Consider the following 16,178-nt stretch of genomic DNA (forward strand, 5'->3'; position numbering starts at 1 on the left):
CCAGTCCTTTCTGAAGGAGATCAGCCCTGGGATTTCTTTGGAAGGAATGACGCTAAAGCTGAAACTCCAGTACTTTGGCCACCTCATGCGAAGAGTTGACTCATTGGAAAAGACTCTGATGCTGGGAGGGATTGGGGGCAAGAGGAGAAGGGGATGACAGAGGATGAGATGGCTGGATGGCATCACTGACTTGATGGAGGTGAGTCTCAGTGAACTCTTGCAGTTGGTGATGGACAGGGAGGCCTGGCATGCTGCGATTCATGGGGTCGCAAAGAGTCGGACACGAGTGAGCGACTGATCTGATCTGATCTGATATTTTTCTAAAAACTATATAGGATCTTATAGTTCAAAAAGGCTGAACAAAATCTCTAGTCTAACCAACTATATGGTGCACATCTCTGCCAAATAGTTGCCCAGCATTGGTTTACACATTCTGGTGACAGAAAACTCACTGTACCTGAAAATAGGATAATCCCACTTAGGGCTGAAAATTACTCTCTCTCTCCAGGAGAAAACCCCTCAAATATTCAAGCAGAGCAAATTCATCCCCCTAAATCATCTATTCTCCAAACTAAGTAATGCAAGTTCCTTTGGCAGCAGCTCCTGCAACCAGGGGTCAGGTGTCTCCACCATTCCAAATACACTCATCTAAATGTGTATGTTTCCACTGCTGCTATTATAACAAATTCCTGCAAATTTTGTGATTTAAAACCTACATTTAGTATCTTAGTATTCTTTAGGTCAGAATCCTGACACTGGTCTCACTGTGTCAACAGGGCCACATTCTTTTCTGGAGGCTTTAGGCTAGGAGAACCTGTTTTCTTGCCTTTTCTAGCTTGTAGAAACCACTCATTTTCTTTGGCTCATGACTCCCTCTCACTATCTTTAAAGGGAGCAACAGTGCATCTCTCTGACCATTCTTCCACAATCACCTTTTCCTCTTACCACCATCTCAGCCAGGAAGGGTACTTTTAAGGACTCACATGATTAGGTTGAGCCCAACTAGACAATTCCTGGATGGCTCAGCAGTAAAGAATCTGTTTGCCAATACAGGAGACTGTGGTTCAATCCCTGGGTTGGGAATATCATCCAGAGGAGGAAATGGCAACCCATTCCAGCATTCTTGCCTGGATAATACCATGGGCAGAGGAGCCTGGTGGGCCATAGTCCAAAGGGTGGCAAGGAGTTGGACACAACTGAATGAGCACACTCCATCGTGTCCGACTCTTTGTGATTCAAGAGTCAATCCAAGAATTCTCCAAGCCAGAACACTGGAGTGGGTAGTCTTTCTCTTCTCCAGGGGATCTTCCCAACCCAAGAATCGAACCCAAGTCTCCCTCATTGCAGGCAGATTCTTTACCAGGTGAGCCACAAGGGAAGCCCATAATTAAGGATAATCTCTGTTATCTCTGCATCCTTAATCTTAATGACATCTGCCAAGTCCCTTCTTTTAAGGTATGGATACATATTCACAAGTTTGGGGGATTAGTATATGGACTACTACAAAATGCATTCCCATCTGTATTTGTTCCTCATAAAGTAGAACATTCCATCTGAATGCGGGACTCCAGGAATGACCAGCACTGAGTGAAAAAAGGACTGTCATTTTAACCTTTGCAAATTCACTCAGTTCAGTCACTAAGTCATGTCCAACTCTTTTCAATCCATGGACTGTAGACTTCCAGGCTCCTCTGTTCTCCACTATCTCCCAGAATTTGCTCAAATTCACATACATTGAGTCAATGATGCTATCAAACCATGTCATCCTCTGCCACCCCCTTCTCCTTTTTCCTTCAGTCTTCCCCAGCATCAAGGTCTTTTCCAGTGAGTCAGCTCTTCTCATCAGGTGACCAAAGTATTAGAGCTTCAGCTTTAGCAAGTCTTTCCAATGAATATTCAGGATTGATTTCCTCTAGGATTGACTGGTTTGTTCACCTTGCAGTCCAAGGGACTCTCAAGAGTCTTCTCCAACACTACAATTCAAAAGCATCGGTTCTTCAGCGCTCAGTCTTCTTTAGGGTTCAACTCTCATATCCATTACTCAAAAAACCCCCACAGCTTTGACCATACTGTCCTTCGCTGGCAAAGTAATGACTCTGCTTTTTAATATACTGTCGAGGTGTGTCATAGCTTTCCTTCCAAAGAGCATCTTTTAATTTTATGGCTGCAGTCACCATTTGCAATGATTTTGGAGCCCAAGAAAATAAAGTCTGTCACTGTTTCCACTTTTTCCCCTTCTATTTGCCATGAAGTGATGGGACCAGATGCCATGATCTTAGTTTTTTGAATGCTGAGTTTCAACCCAGCTTTTCACTCTCTTTCACTTTCATCAAGAGGCTCTTTAGTTTCCTCTTCACTTTCTGCCATTAGAGTAGTATCATCTGCATATCTGAGGTTGTTGCTATTTTTCCTGGCAATTTTGATTCCTGCTTATGATTTATCCAGTCCAGCATCTCACATGATGTACTCTGAATATAAGTTAACATGACAATATACAGCCTTGCCATACTCCTTTCCCAATTTGGAAGAAGTCAGTTGTTACATATCCGGTTCTGTTGCTTCTTGACCCACATATAGATTGCTCAGGAGACAGGTAAGGTGGTCTGGTATTCCCTTCTCTTTAAGAATTTCCCACAGTTTGTTGTGATCCACACAGTCAAAGGCTTTAGCATAGTCAATGAAGGAGAAGTAGATGTTTTTCTGCAACTCCCTTTCTCCATGATTCAGTGAATGTTGGCAATTTGATTTTGGTTCCTCCACCTTTTCTAAATCAGCTGTACATCTGGAAGTTCTCAGTTCACGTACTGTTGAAATCTGGTTGAAGGAATTTCAGCATAACATTGATAGCATGTGAAATGAGTACAATTGTGCAGTAGTTTGAACATTCTTTGGCACTGGCCTTCTTTACAATTAGAATGAAAACTGACCTTTTCCAGTCCTGTGGCCACTGCTGGGTTTTCCAAATTTGCTGACATATTGTGTACAGCACTTTAACAGCATCATCTTTTAGGATTTGAATAGCTCAACTAGAATTCTGTAGATTTGTTAGTAGTAATGCTTCTTAAGGCCCACTGGACTTCACACTCCAGGATGTCTGGCTCTAGGTAAGTGACCACACCATCACAATTATCTGGGTCATTAACCCCTTTTTTTGTAGAGGTCTTTTGTGTATTCTTGCCACCTTTTCTTAATCCCTTCTGCTTCTGTTAGGTCCTTGCCATTTTCTGTCCTTTATCATGCCCATCCTTGTATGAAATCTTCCCTTGATAGCTCTAATTTTCTTAAAGAAATCTCTAATCTTTCCCATTCTGTTGTTTTCCTCTATTTCTTTTCATTTTTCATTTAAGAAGTCTTTCTTATTTCTCTTTGCTATACTTCTAATATCTGGACTAAAATCCAAAGAGCTTATCTAATCATATCCATAATTCACATTGGGCTACTAACTAAAACCCCTAAGCCTTGCTATAAACACAGCTCTGAAGCTACTCCTGCCTCATCCTTTACTTGGCAGTTATTTTTCTAAACACAAGTATAAAAACATATATTTAATTCTATTAAATTTTATCTTGTTAGATTTTCCCTATTCTTGAGATCTTTTTGGATCTCAATTCTAACAGTTAACCTGTCTGTTATACTCTCAAGTCTCTGTCATGCACAACTACAGTAAGTGTTCCTATTATCACATGTTCCATCATCACTGATAGAAATCATGAACAGGACAAGGTATTAAAAGAGTCTTACAGCACACCATAAATCTCCCTGAAGTTTAGTGATTCTTGAAGTCTAACATGTAGCTAACTTGTGGAGGGGCTTCTCTGACCCCACTCTAGAGATCATGATTTAGGAGGTCTGAGACAAGGCCTACAATGTTTTGAAATCTTTCCTAAAGTGAGTTTCAAGTGGTTGATCTGCAGGGCACCTTTGGAAAAACATCATCCAGTCCGATACCAGTCGTTAATCAGCTCCTTCTGGGAATGACCAAAATCCACCCAACTGTTTTCACATCCTGGTCACATTTCCTGTCACTTTTTAAGAAGTTACCATGGGAAAGAAACCTGATCAAATGACTAGCTGAGTCCCAGTCATACAGGTGCTACTGCATTTCCCTGTTCTACCAGTCCTGGTTCGGAAGATCCCCTGGAGAAGGAAATGGCAACCCACTCCAATATTCTTGTCTGGGAAATCCCATGGACAGAGAACCCTGGCAGGCTACAGCCCAGGGAGTTGCAAAGAGTTGGACGCGACTGAGCACACACAGACAAATCAGTCAGTCCTACTAGACTGTAAGTGCAAGAAATAATGCAGATGTGATTCGACTTTAATGAATTTCTTCAACTAAGTTTTCCTTATCCTCACTGTCCACAATTTACTCTTTAGTTTCTGATCTAGAATCTTGCCAGGCTTTTAGATTCAAGGTCACCAGTTGGTAGGTAACAAAACCAACTTTCCTCAGCTTTGGAAAGTTACAACTGCCCTCATCTGTCTCTAGACGTTTGGAAAATCTGCTTTTAAAACCTCTCAATGATCATGGAGGCTGCAAGTTTCTTCTCAATCTATTCTGGAATGTAATTCACCCAGATCTGAACACCTGAACCCATTTGGAAATGCTTAACAATCTGGACTGGGGACTGGGGAAACAGACTTTTGGAAGGCAAAAACAAAACTTTGTGCACACCAGGAGCCAGGAGAAACGAGCAGAGTCCCCACAAGAGACTGAGCCAGACTTGCCTGTGAGTGTCCAGGAGTCACTGGCAGAGGTGTGGGTCAACAGTGGCCTGCTGAGGGGTCAGGGGAACTGAAAACAGCAGTGCGTGCACAAGTCCTTTTGAAGGAGGCTGCCATTACAATTCTCACAGCTACCATAGTTTGGCCTGGGCCAAATTAACAGGGAGGGAACATAGCCCTGCCCATCAACAGAAAATTGGATTAAGATTTACTGAGCATGGCCCTGCCCAGTTTCCTGCACAGTCAGTCTCTCCCATCAGGAAGTTTTCATAAATCTCTTATCCTTATCTATCAGAGGGAAGAGAGAAACTAATCAAACTGATCACATGGACCACAGCCTTGTCCAACTCAATGAAACTATGAGACATGCCCTGTAGGGCCAACCAAGACGGATGTCATGGTAGAGAGGTCTAACAAAATGAGGTCCACTGGAGAAGGGAATGGCAAACCATTTCAGTATTCTTGCCTTGAGAACCCCCAAAACAGTATGAAAGGCAAAAAGATAAGATACTGAAAGATGAACTCTAGGTGTCCAATATGCTACTGTAGAAGAGTGGAGAAATAACTCCAGAAAGAATGAAGAGGCAGAGCCAAAGTGAAAACAATGCCCAGTTGTAGATGTGACTGGTGATGGAAATAAAATCCAATACTATAAAAAACAATATTGCATAGGAACCAAGGCAAATTGGAAGTGGTCAAACAGGAGATGAAAAGAGTAAATGTTGACATTTTAGAAATCACTGAACTAAAATGGACTGGAATGGGTGAATTTAATTCAGATGACCATTATATCTACTACTGTGGGCAAGAATCCCTTAGAAGCAATGAAGTAGCCATCATAGTCAACAATAGAGTCTGAAATGCAGTACTTTGGTGCAATCTCAAAAATGACAGAATGATCTCTGTTTGTTTCCAAGGCAAACCATTCAGTATCACAGTAATCCAAGTCTATGCCCCAACCAGTAATGCCAAAGAAGCTCAAGTTGAATAGTGCTATGATGACCTACAAGACCTTCTAGAACTAACACCCATCATGGGGGGCTGGAATGCAAAAGTAGGAAGTCAAGAAACACTTGGAGTAACAGGCAAGTTTGGCCTTGGAGTACAAAATGAAGTAAGGCAGTCTAACAGAGTTTTGCCAAGGGAACACACTAGTCACAGCAAACACCCTCTTCCAACAACACAAGAGACAACTCTATACATGGACATCACCAGATGGTCAATTCCAAAATCAGACTGATTATATTCTTTGCGGCCAAAGATGGAGAAGTCTATACAGTCAGCAAAAACAAGACCAGGAGCCGACTGTGGCTCAGATCATGTACTCCTTATTGCAAAATTCACACTGAAATTGAAGAAAGTAGGGAAAAACCACAAAACCATTCAGGTATGACCTAAATCAAATCCCTTATGATTATACAGTGGAAGTTACAAATAGATTCAAGGGATTAGACCTGATAGAGTGCCTGAAGAACTATGGACGGAGGTTCGTGACATTGTACAGGAGGCAGTGATCAAGACCATCCCCAAGAAAAAGAAATGCAAAAAGGCAAAAATGGTTGTCTGAGGAGGCCTTACAAATAGCTGAGAAAAGAAGAGAAGTGAAAGGCAAAGGAGAAAAGGAAAGGTATACACATCTGAATGCAGAGTTCCAAAGAATAGCAAGGAGAGATAAGAAAGACTTCCTCAGTAATCAGTGCAAAGAAATAGAAGAAAACAACAGAATGGGAAAGACTAGAGATCTCTTCAACAAAATTAGAGACACCAAGGGAACATTTCATGCAAAGATGGGCACAATAAAGGACAGAAATGGTATGAACCCAACAGAAGCAGAAGATATTAAGAAGAGATGGCAAGAATACACAGAAGAACTATATATACAAAAAAGATCTTCATGACCCAAATAAGCACAATAGTGTGATCATTCACCTATAGCCAGACATCCTGGAGTGAGAAGTCAAATGGACCTTAGAAAGCATCACTATGAACAAAGCTAGTGGAGGTGATGGAATTCCAGTTGAGCTATTTCAAATCCTAAAAGATGATGCTGTGAAAGTGCTGCACTGAATATGCCAGCAAATTTGGAAAACTCGGCAGTGGCCACAGGACCGGAAAAGGTCAGTTTTAATCCCTAGAAAAGGCAATGTCAAAGAATGTTCAAACTACTGCACAACTGCACTCATCTCACACACTGGCAAAGTATTGCTCAAAATTCTCCAACTTAGGCTTCAACAGTACATGAACTGAGAACTTCCAGATGTTCAAGCTAGATTTAGAAAAGGCAGAGGAACCACAGATAAAATTGCCAACATCCACTGGATCATTGAAAAAGCAAGAGAGTTCCAGAAAAACATCTATTTCTGCTTTATTGACTATTATGTCAAAGCCTTTGACTGTGTGGATCACACAAACTATGGAAAGTTCCTCAGGAGATGGGAATACCAGACCACCTTATCTGCCTCCTGAGAAATCTATATGCAGGTCAAGAAGCAACAGTTAGAACTGGACTTGGAACAACGGACTGGTTCCAAATTGGGAAAGGAGTACATCAAGGCTGTATATTGTCACCCTGCTTATTTAACTTATATGCAGGTTGAGTCATGTGAAATGCCAGGCTTGATGAAGCACAGGTCAGAACCAAGATTGCTGGGAGAAATATCAATAACCTCAGATATGCAGATGACACCACCTTTAGGGCAGAAAGTGAAGAAGAACTAAAGAGCCTCTTGATGAAAGTGAAAGAGGAGAGTGAAAATCTGGCTTAAAACTCGACATTCAAAAAACTAAGATCATGGCATCCAGTCCCATCACTTCATGGCAAATAGATGGGGAATCAATGGAAACAGTGAGAGACTTTATTTTCTTGGGCTCTAACATCACCTCAGATGGTGACTGCAGCCATGAAATAAAGAGACACTTATCCTTGGAAGAAAAGCTATGACCAACCTAGACAGCATATTAAAAAGCAGAGATTACTTTGCCAACAAAGGTCTGTCCAGTCAAAGCTATGGTTTTTCCAGTAGTCATGTATGGAGTGAGAGTTGGCCCATAAAGAAAGTTGAGCACTGAAGAACTGATGCTTTGAACTGAGGTTTTGAAGAAGACTCTTGAGAGTCCCTTGGACTGCAAGGAGATCAAATCAGTCAATCCTAAAGGAAATCAGTCCAGAATATTCACTGGAAGAACTGATACTGAAGCTGAAACTCCAATACTTTGGCCTCCTGATGCGAAGAACGGACTCACTGGAAAAGACCTTAATGCTGGTAAAGACTGAAGGCAGGAGAATGGATGACAGAGGATGAGATGGTTTGATGGCATCACCAACTTGATGGACATGCTCAAACTCAAGCTCTGGGAGTTGGTGATGGACAGGGAAGCCTGGCGTGCTGCAGTCCATGGGGTTCCAGACACAACTGAGCATTTGAACTGAACTGACCATGTGGAGCTTTCATTCTCTTAGCAGTGACCATTTGACCTTTTTCATTTGCAAGTCATTTTCCTTGGAGAAGGAAATGGCAACCTACTCCAGTATCCTTGCCTGGATAATTCCATGGATGGAGGAGCCTGGCAGGCTACAGTCCATGGGGTTGCAGAGTCAGACATGACTAAGCGACTTCACTTTCACTTTCCTTGACAAACAGGATCTTCAGGGTACTGCTTTCTTTATATCATGCATCAGCAGTATACCTTCAGTATCAAAAAGCAGATCTATCCCCTTTTCATCTCTGTTGATCTAAATATAACTTTAAGTACCCTGAGTCTTCCTTAGCAATTCTTACAAGTCTGTGCTCATTTTTCCACTTGCTATTATTATAGATCTAAGCCTCCTTCTACATTTGCCTTAACTTGACTTCACCTTTTCTATGTTTTTTAAAAATTGATCTCAGGCTGGTAAAATAAAAAAATTTAACTGTTGGAGTTGGATGATACACACATAGGGTTCATTAGGCTAGTCTTATTACTTTTGAAATTTATCAAAGAAAAAGTCAAACATGTATAAATACAAATGTTTATACACACACACACACACACACACACACACAGAGAAAGTGAGAGAAGATAGCCCCCATTTCTTCTTCATCGGGATGTATTTTTCTCCCTAAATGTTATTTTAATGGTTGGGGTAATTTGCTTTTTTTTTTTGGTCATGCCGCATGGCTTGCAGAATCTTAGTTCCCCAACCAGGAAATGAACCCAGGCCATGGTAGTGAAAGCACAAATCCTAATCCCTGGACTGCCAGGGAACTCACACAGATAATCTGGCTTTAACGAAAGTCTGAATTGCACTTTCTCTGAATTTCCCAATCCTTTTATTTTCCACCCCAGATTCCTATGCCATTTTTTCTTTGACTGCCTTTTCCTCTGAACTGTTTGAAGTCTACATATCAATACTTCTCCCATCCTATCAGGAATACAAATTTTAAAAGGTTTTTTCACTTAGGAGTAGATTAGTCCCCCCATTATCCTTTAGGGCACTGTATCAAAACATAATAATAAAAGAAAATGACAAAGTGAACCATGAACATGATTTGCTGAAAATATCTGGGTTGCAAAAACAGTATACTGCAAACTTGTAAATAGTTATTATTCTTAAGAATATAATGGGTAAAAATATATTACCCATTAATACAAAGGAAAAACTTTATACACTAAACTGTGGAAATGTATTAATACATTAAATGTATTAATGTATTAATTCCCCAATAATTGGACTAATTATATATTTCTGCTAATAGTTTAATGATTAAAAATCAATTATAAAAAGAAAGAAGAGTTTATGAAGAATAATTCTATTTTTTATTTAAAGAAGCATCTTCTATTTCTAATATGGAATATAAATACTTCATAAGTATTCAACAAATACTAAGTTAAGAGTGTTAAAAAATCACATATGTGGTAAAAACAGACACTACAAATTTTAATGTAAAAATATAAACATTCAGATGAAGAGGTTGGTAGCAAGATATATAACCACACTTAGAAAATATATTTCTTTTCCTATCTCTGTTACTCAAATACTGAAACTTTTTGTGAGTCAGTTAGCTTTTCAAAGTCTGTTTTTCTCTACCAGAATTGGACCTATCAGTGAGAAATGCATTGATGACTGACTAAAAAATTACTTTAAGTGTTCATGAACCTTGGTATCGCATCATCATCCTCTTTACTCTTCCATTTGCTCTGTTATCTTGTCATCAACAGAGACACTACTGAAAATCACTCTACTCTTTTTCACATCCCACCTCTTCTCTTTCATTTATTCAGCTTCAACAAGTCTTAAGTCAACATTTAGCCTTTTAGGGGCTAATAAACATACTCACCCAAAGAAAGTGATGGTACAGATGAAAGGTGAAGTTTTGGGATTCTTGGGGAAAAGATACCTCATACATACAAATGGATGTGTTTACAACTCGTTGTAAGTTAAGATTACAGAGGTCATTCTCTCTATGCTACATTTAACAGTTTTAGTAAAGACAGCTTTGTTTTCACATCAGTTTCTACACACAGGAATGTTACGATAATGCCCGCTATTTTTTTTTTTTTTCACTTACTAAAGAAAAAAAGTTAAAATAAAGTACTTTCTCTCCATTTTTCCATTGACTAAGAGGTGTCACCTTTTTATATTTTACTTTGGAAAAGAAAGGCTCATCAAAATTAAAATGACCTTAGCCTAGGACCATTATAAAACACATACATTTGCCCCCAAAGATCTCTGAGTAGTAGTAGTAGTAGTAATGAAAGTCTCTCAGTCATGTCAGACTCTTTGCGACCCCATGGACTATACAGTCCATGGAATTCTCTAGGCCAGAATACTGGGTAGCCTTTCCCTTCTTCAGGGGATCTTTCCAACCCAGGGATTAAACCCAGGTCTCCCACATTTCAGGCAGATTCTTCATCAGCTGAGCCACAAGAAAAGCGTAAAAATACTGGAGTGGGTAGCCTATCCCTTATCCAGAGGATCTTCCCAACCCAGGAATTGAACTGGGGTGTCCTGCATTGCAGGCAGATTCTTTACCAACTGAGAGGGAAGCCCCAAAGATCTCTGAAGTCCTGGTTAAATCTCTTTCTCTGACCAGCATGTCTCACACAGAGCTAATGCTCAATGAATGTTGCTACTGAATAAGGACCTTTAAAAAAGATGGCAGTCCTGTGAGGGATAGACGAACTTGAACCAATAATTCCTTTTTTCATTCATTCACTCAACATTATTAAACATTTATAATAATATAATGCTTTCAGACAGTCAATAAATACACAAACTGTGAAAACATAATATGGTAAGGAATATTTATACTTCCCTATTTTTTAGGAATTCTATTGCATACTTCACATATAGTTTTATGAATGTAAATGACCTTACCTCTCTTACAGATAGCTGCGGTGGGAAGGAGACTGACAATACCAAGTTGGTGAATTCAAACCCAGAGGCCTCAACCTTCTGGCACACCTAAAAAAGTATTACATAGAAAGTATTTATTTCATAAAAAAAGTGTTATACAGATTTCTAGGAACTGCTGAAAATTTTACAGGAATCTTCATAACTTGAATTTTTGGTCCAAGAGACAGCACTGCAAAACTTCTAAACTTTTGTCTTTGAGTAGGAAACTCTCACAAACATCCTGAAATCAAATATTTGATATCACGAGGCATCAAGATATCAAAAATATCTTGATATAATATCAAGAGCCAGGACTCACCTGCAGAATAATCTATTGAATGTCAAAATACTGTTCTAGTAAGTCACCTGATAATTCAGAAAAGATTTTAAACAAAATAGGCACTCTTAACACCTAGCAACAAAAAGCAATCTCACCTTCAATCATGTACCTTTCACAAAGCTGTAATACTCATCTTTTCTAGACACTGAGAGGTCTCAAAAAGAACTGTTTCTCTAACTCCTTAGCTATGTTAAACAGCAAAAGGGAAACTGCCATATTTTGTTCAATTGAACAGCACTCATAACAGAAATACATGAATACATACTTCATTGATTTTTTTCAGACATGTTGATAAAAAGGTAATTTGAGAATAGTAGACTTCGTTTTTTAAAAAATTTAAGAAAATATTCCAATGATCCATTTGTGTGAAACAAGTTAAAATGAATGGCATTCTTCCTTTGGATACAGGCCTTAGAACTGAAAATCTTTATATATTACGCATTAATTTTAAAAAAACCAGTGTACCTTTTTAATGAACTCTTTTTCACAGAAATCTTGAAGAATTCCTAGGCATACATTGCATACATTTAAATTCGAGTTCTTGGAAGAACTGCTTCCATCTTCAGTCACTGAGAGCTTTCCCTCTCCATTTTGACTCAGACTATCCATCCCATCAATCTGATCTTCTGGTTCTTGGAGTCGAATTCTCTTGGGAGGAGGGTTTGGAACTTCAGAAACTGATTCATCTTCTTCAGCTTCCAGAAATTTTTGTAGTTCACGGAGCAACTCCTGAAAAGTTAATTAAAAAGAAAAAATAATGACTCTTCGACAATATCCTTAACAGGAATGAAAATTATGACATTTCATAGACTTATACAATGCTGCTTTACATCAATTCTGGAGCAATGAATTTGTTTTATATAACCAGCACTGGCTTTAGGGAGAATTTAGAAGAGATTTACCTAGTTCCTATAATATGTGCATGAATATTTTTTCAAAAGGGTTTCATACATCAGAGGAGCTAAATTCTTAAATCTGAGATGGAAAAGCTCCATTAACAAATTTACTAATTTGATCTGTAGTTCTGCTTTGATGATCATTCACTTGTTAATTTCAGCAACACAAACAAACAAAACAAAAAACTTCAATTCTAATTATTAACAAGTAGAAATGCAAACTGAATTTCCATTCATGTTAGGTTATTTAATAATCTCACAACCACGAAAATCTCATATGTACAATGTTTAATATAAAATCTAAAAAATTTAAAAAAAAATCTAAAAAATTAGATTCAAAGTCTACTAAGTAAAAATAATTTCAAGGCAATCAACTACACAAAGGTAAACAGATGCTGGCAATGCTGAAATTTGGCATCATAATTACATACCACTAATAGGCAATTATTGAAAAAAGCTCTTTGCTACATTCTGATTTCCCTAATTTCTGTCACTCTTAGTACTGGAATGTAAATTGTGGCACTGCTTTCAAACCTTCTCATATTTCAGACATTCCACTCATCTAAATATTCAGAGGACTTTTCTTCTGTTTTGTCTAAATTAGGCAGATATTATTCAGTTGCTGAATAAATATCCCTTTGAAATTCACTCACATTACAATTTACTGACTCCAAAGGAAAAAATCCTTCACTCAAACAAATTTAATTCATTTTATTAAGACATTAGTTTTCCTATTAAATCTTTAACAGAGAAATATGTACTCATACATATATACACATACAGGTATATTATGGCCCACACAAACATGTTTATTATTACCTAAGATCTATAATGTCAATAAACATTGTACAGATATATTAATATGTATGTGCACATATATGATATGATTAGAAAATACCAAAATATAAGTATATTTACCCAATAAAGTCCTCAGATATTTTCATGTTTATTTACATAAAATGATATATTAGTTGGTAACACTAAGTCTCTATACAAAACTTACAACATATGTATAAAACAATGTATTTGAAAATAATTGAAGAGAGTTACATTAAACTCAATCTTACTACTTTGTAGTTATTATGCATATAAATGATACAGATATATTTATTTGTTATCATAGCATATGTACCATTTTCAGTTTTCAAAGTGTTTTCACATACGTTATTAGATATTGTCCCTTAAAATCCTGTGAGGTGGATGTTATCATCAATCCCATTTACAGAGGAGAAAACTGAAGCTGGAAAGTGGTGGAACTGGGGTTCAAATCCATGTCTTCTAGCTCCAAATTCTAGGCTTTGGATTCAGACAGACAGTTCATATCCTAGCTTGCTCACTTAATAGCTGTGTAACTTTGGGCAGGTTGCTTAACCTCTCTGTGTCTCAGTTTCGTCATCTGAAAATAGAGATAATCATAGTATGTACTTACCTGATAGGTTATTATGAGGATTATATGAGCACTTGACATATAAAAATGTATATGAATACCGGACATAATTACTAATTTCCAAGATAATAGAAATGATTAATACATAGAAGGAATGACCGCTGTTGCTAACTCCTGGGAAATTTTTTTTCTGTCTGTGACATGTGCAGTATGTGGGATCTTAGTTCCCCAACCAGGGATTGAACCCATGCCCCCTGAAATGGAAGCACAAATTCTTAACCACTAGACAGCCAGGGAAGTCTCTGGGAAATTTTTTTTTAATTATAGGAAACTGAGCGTGCAGGCACGCATGTGTGTGAATTTGTACTGCTTATATAAGTACATATTTATATACATATATAATTACTATCTGCCTCTTAAATGAATATCACTATTAGAGTAAAATATATTTCACAAAATGTTATATATCTTATATGAAATATTCTATAAAATGTCAAAGCTCTCTGTATATTACCATAAATGTCAAAGACCTCAGTATATTACTTTTTTGTTATGAATAGCAGCAAGTGATGATAGATGATAAGCATTTACTTCTAGAAAGTTACAAGTACCCCTATTTAAATACAAGTGGTAAAACAGAAAAAGAAAAAAAAGCAACCAAACTCATAATGCTTCCACCCCCTTCTGTTATGTTTTACTAAAATCTGGTGAGAAACACTATTTTGTGATATTCTGTCTAGATAGTCTTTAGGAAAGGTCTATGCAACATTAAATGTACCAGGAAATTGCTCCACAAAGATCCTACTATATTAAATGCTACATATAATCACTTAAGAAGGAACTTACATTTATATGGTAATGGAAATTCTAAAATTATCATTATCAGTAATTATTTCATTACAGTTTTTTAATGAAGATACTTGCTCTCAAATACACAGGTACTGACTTTAAAAATAGAGACCCTTTCTTAACTTTAGAAAGAAAGAAAATACCTTGTAGGGAAGTTTGTATGGTGCATGAAAATCCACACCACAGAATCTGAAGATACATCTTGGACAGGTACCAGTACTGAGCAACAACTGGGCCACATGCTTGTTTTCCACAGTCAGAGGAAACATATTCAGTAATTGCAACTAGAAAAGAATAAGTAAAACTAATGAGCATCTTTTGTGCTTTACTTTCACAGACAAATATACGGTCACCTTTAAGGATAAGACTCTTCAAGGATAAAAAGTTCATATTTGGAAATCACTATTTGGTACTCTCCAATAACGTTGCTTTCATTACATCCATATTGAAACATAAACTCGAACCAATTTATTAGATGGATCAGGTAAAAGTTTCTAGTTGTCGAGGATTCAACATTCTAGATTATGATAAGTGCATCAACATAACTAAATCAATCAAAAGAAATAAAAATAAAACAAATAAAATATGGTTGTCTCTGAGGAGGATAATGAAAACAAGAATAAAGACTGTAATTCTGCTTTTTATTTTGTACCATTCAGTACTGTTTGAGAACACAGAGTAGTAAATTCGATCAACTTTACTCTTAGAAATCAAAAATGAGTCTGCTAGCAGTTTCCCTGGTGGTTCAGTGGTAAAGAATCTGCCTGCCAATGCAGGAGAAACAGTTTTGATTCCTGGTTCAGGAAGATCACCACGCTGCAAAGCAACTAAGCCCATGTGCCACAAGAGAGTAGTCCCCATTTGCCACAACCAGAGAAAAGCAGGTGCAGCAATAAAGACCCATACAGCCAAGAATAAATATTTTATATTTTTGCTAGAAAAAATAATCAGATCATTCTATGTTAGGTAATACTTGACTGACCTTAATGATAGATAAGCAGACAAGTATTCAAAATAAAATGATCAGTAGATTCAGTCCAGGTTCAATGCACGATACTGGATGCTTGGGGCTGGTGCACTGGGACGACCCAGAGGGATGGTATGGGGAGGGAGGAGGGAGGAGGGTTCAGGATGGGGAACACATGTATACCTGTGGTGGATTCATTTTGATATTCGGCAAAACTAATACAATTATGTAAAGTTTAAAAATAAAATAAAATTAATTAAAAAAAAAAGTCAATTTTACTTTGATGAAATAATAACTAAAAAACAACCAACTATTAGCAAAGTGAGAACAATCTATTCTTTCCATACACAAGTAAAAATTCCAACAAAAACAAATTAAATGCAAAATATTTCAGAGTAATTGTTGTCTAAAACAACTCAATTTGAAAAAACTCACTTAGAAGTAAATACTCCATAGAGAATAAGCTCTTGTTGCCTGGAAGGAGGGGTAATAAAAATTAAATTATGAAATCATTCTTTTTGGGGGCAGGGTCTTCTGATTAATGAATCAGCTCACATTAATTTAAAATGAGGAACTAGTGATGTTTTATAAAACCATAATTGCAAGGTAATGGTACTGCTGCTGCTGCTAAGTCACTT

General features: G+C 37.6%; 1 protein-coding gene across 8 annotated transcripts in view; it reads right to left on the reverse strand.

Annotated features, from left to right (window-relative positions):
* Positions 1–16,178, reverse strand: part of PUS10 (pseudouridylate synthase 10) — an 83,969-nt gene that overhangs the window by 64,151 nt on the left and 3,640 nt on the right. For 7 of the 8 annotated variants that reach the window (XM_010862961.1, XM_010862957.1, XM_010862960.1 and 4 more), the window contains exons 2-4: positions 14,717–14,857; positions 11,907–12,170; positions 11,084–11,170 (exon numbers count right to left, since the gene is read on the reverse strand). In XM_010862961.1, the coding sequence (XP_010861263.1) occupies positions 11,084–11,170; positions 11,907–12,170; positions 14,717–14,842 (477 nt within the window). In that variant the 5' untranslated portion in view covers positions 14,843–14,857. Of the gene's footprint in view, positions 1–11,083; positions 11,171–11,906; positions 12,171–13,500; positions 13,734–14,716; positions 14,858–16,178 lie in introns of those variants that run through there. The other variant, XM_010862963.1, reaches the window with a different exon arrangement.

Source organism: Bison bison, unplaced genomic scaffold, assembly GCF_000754665.1.
Source record: "Bison bison bison isolate TAMUID 2011002044 unplaced genomic scaffold, Bison_UMD1.0 scf7180017864486, whole genome shotgun sequence".
NCBI lineage: Eukaryota > Metazoa > Chordata > Mammalia > Artiodactyla > Bovidae > Bison > Bison bison.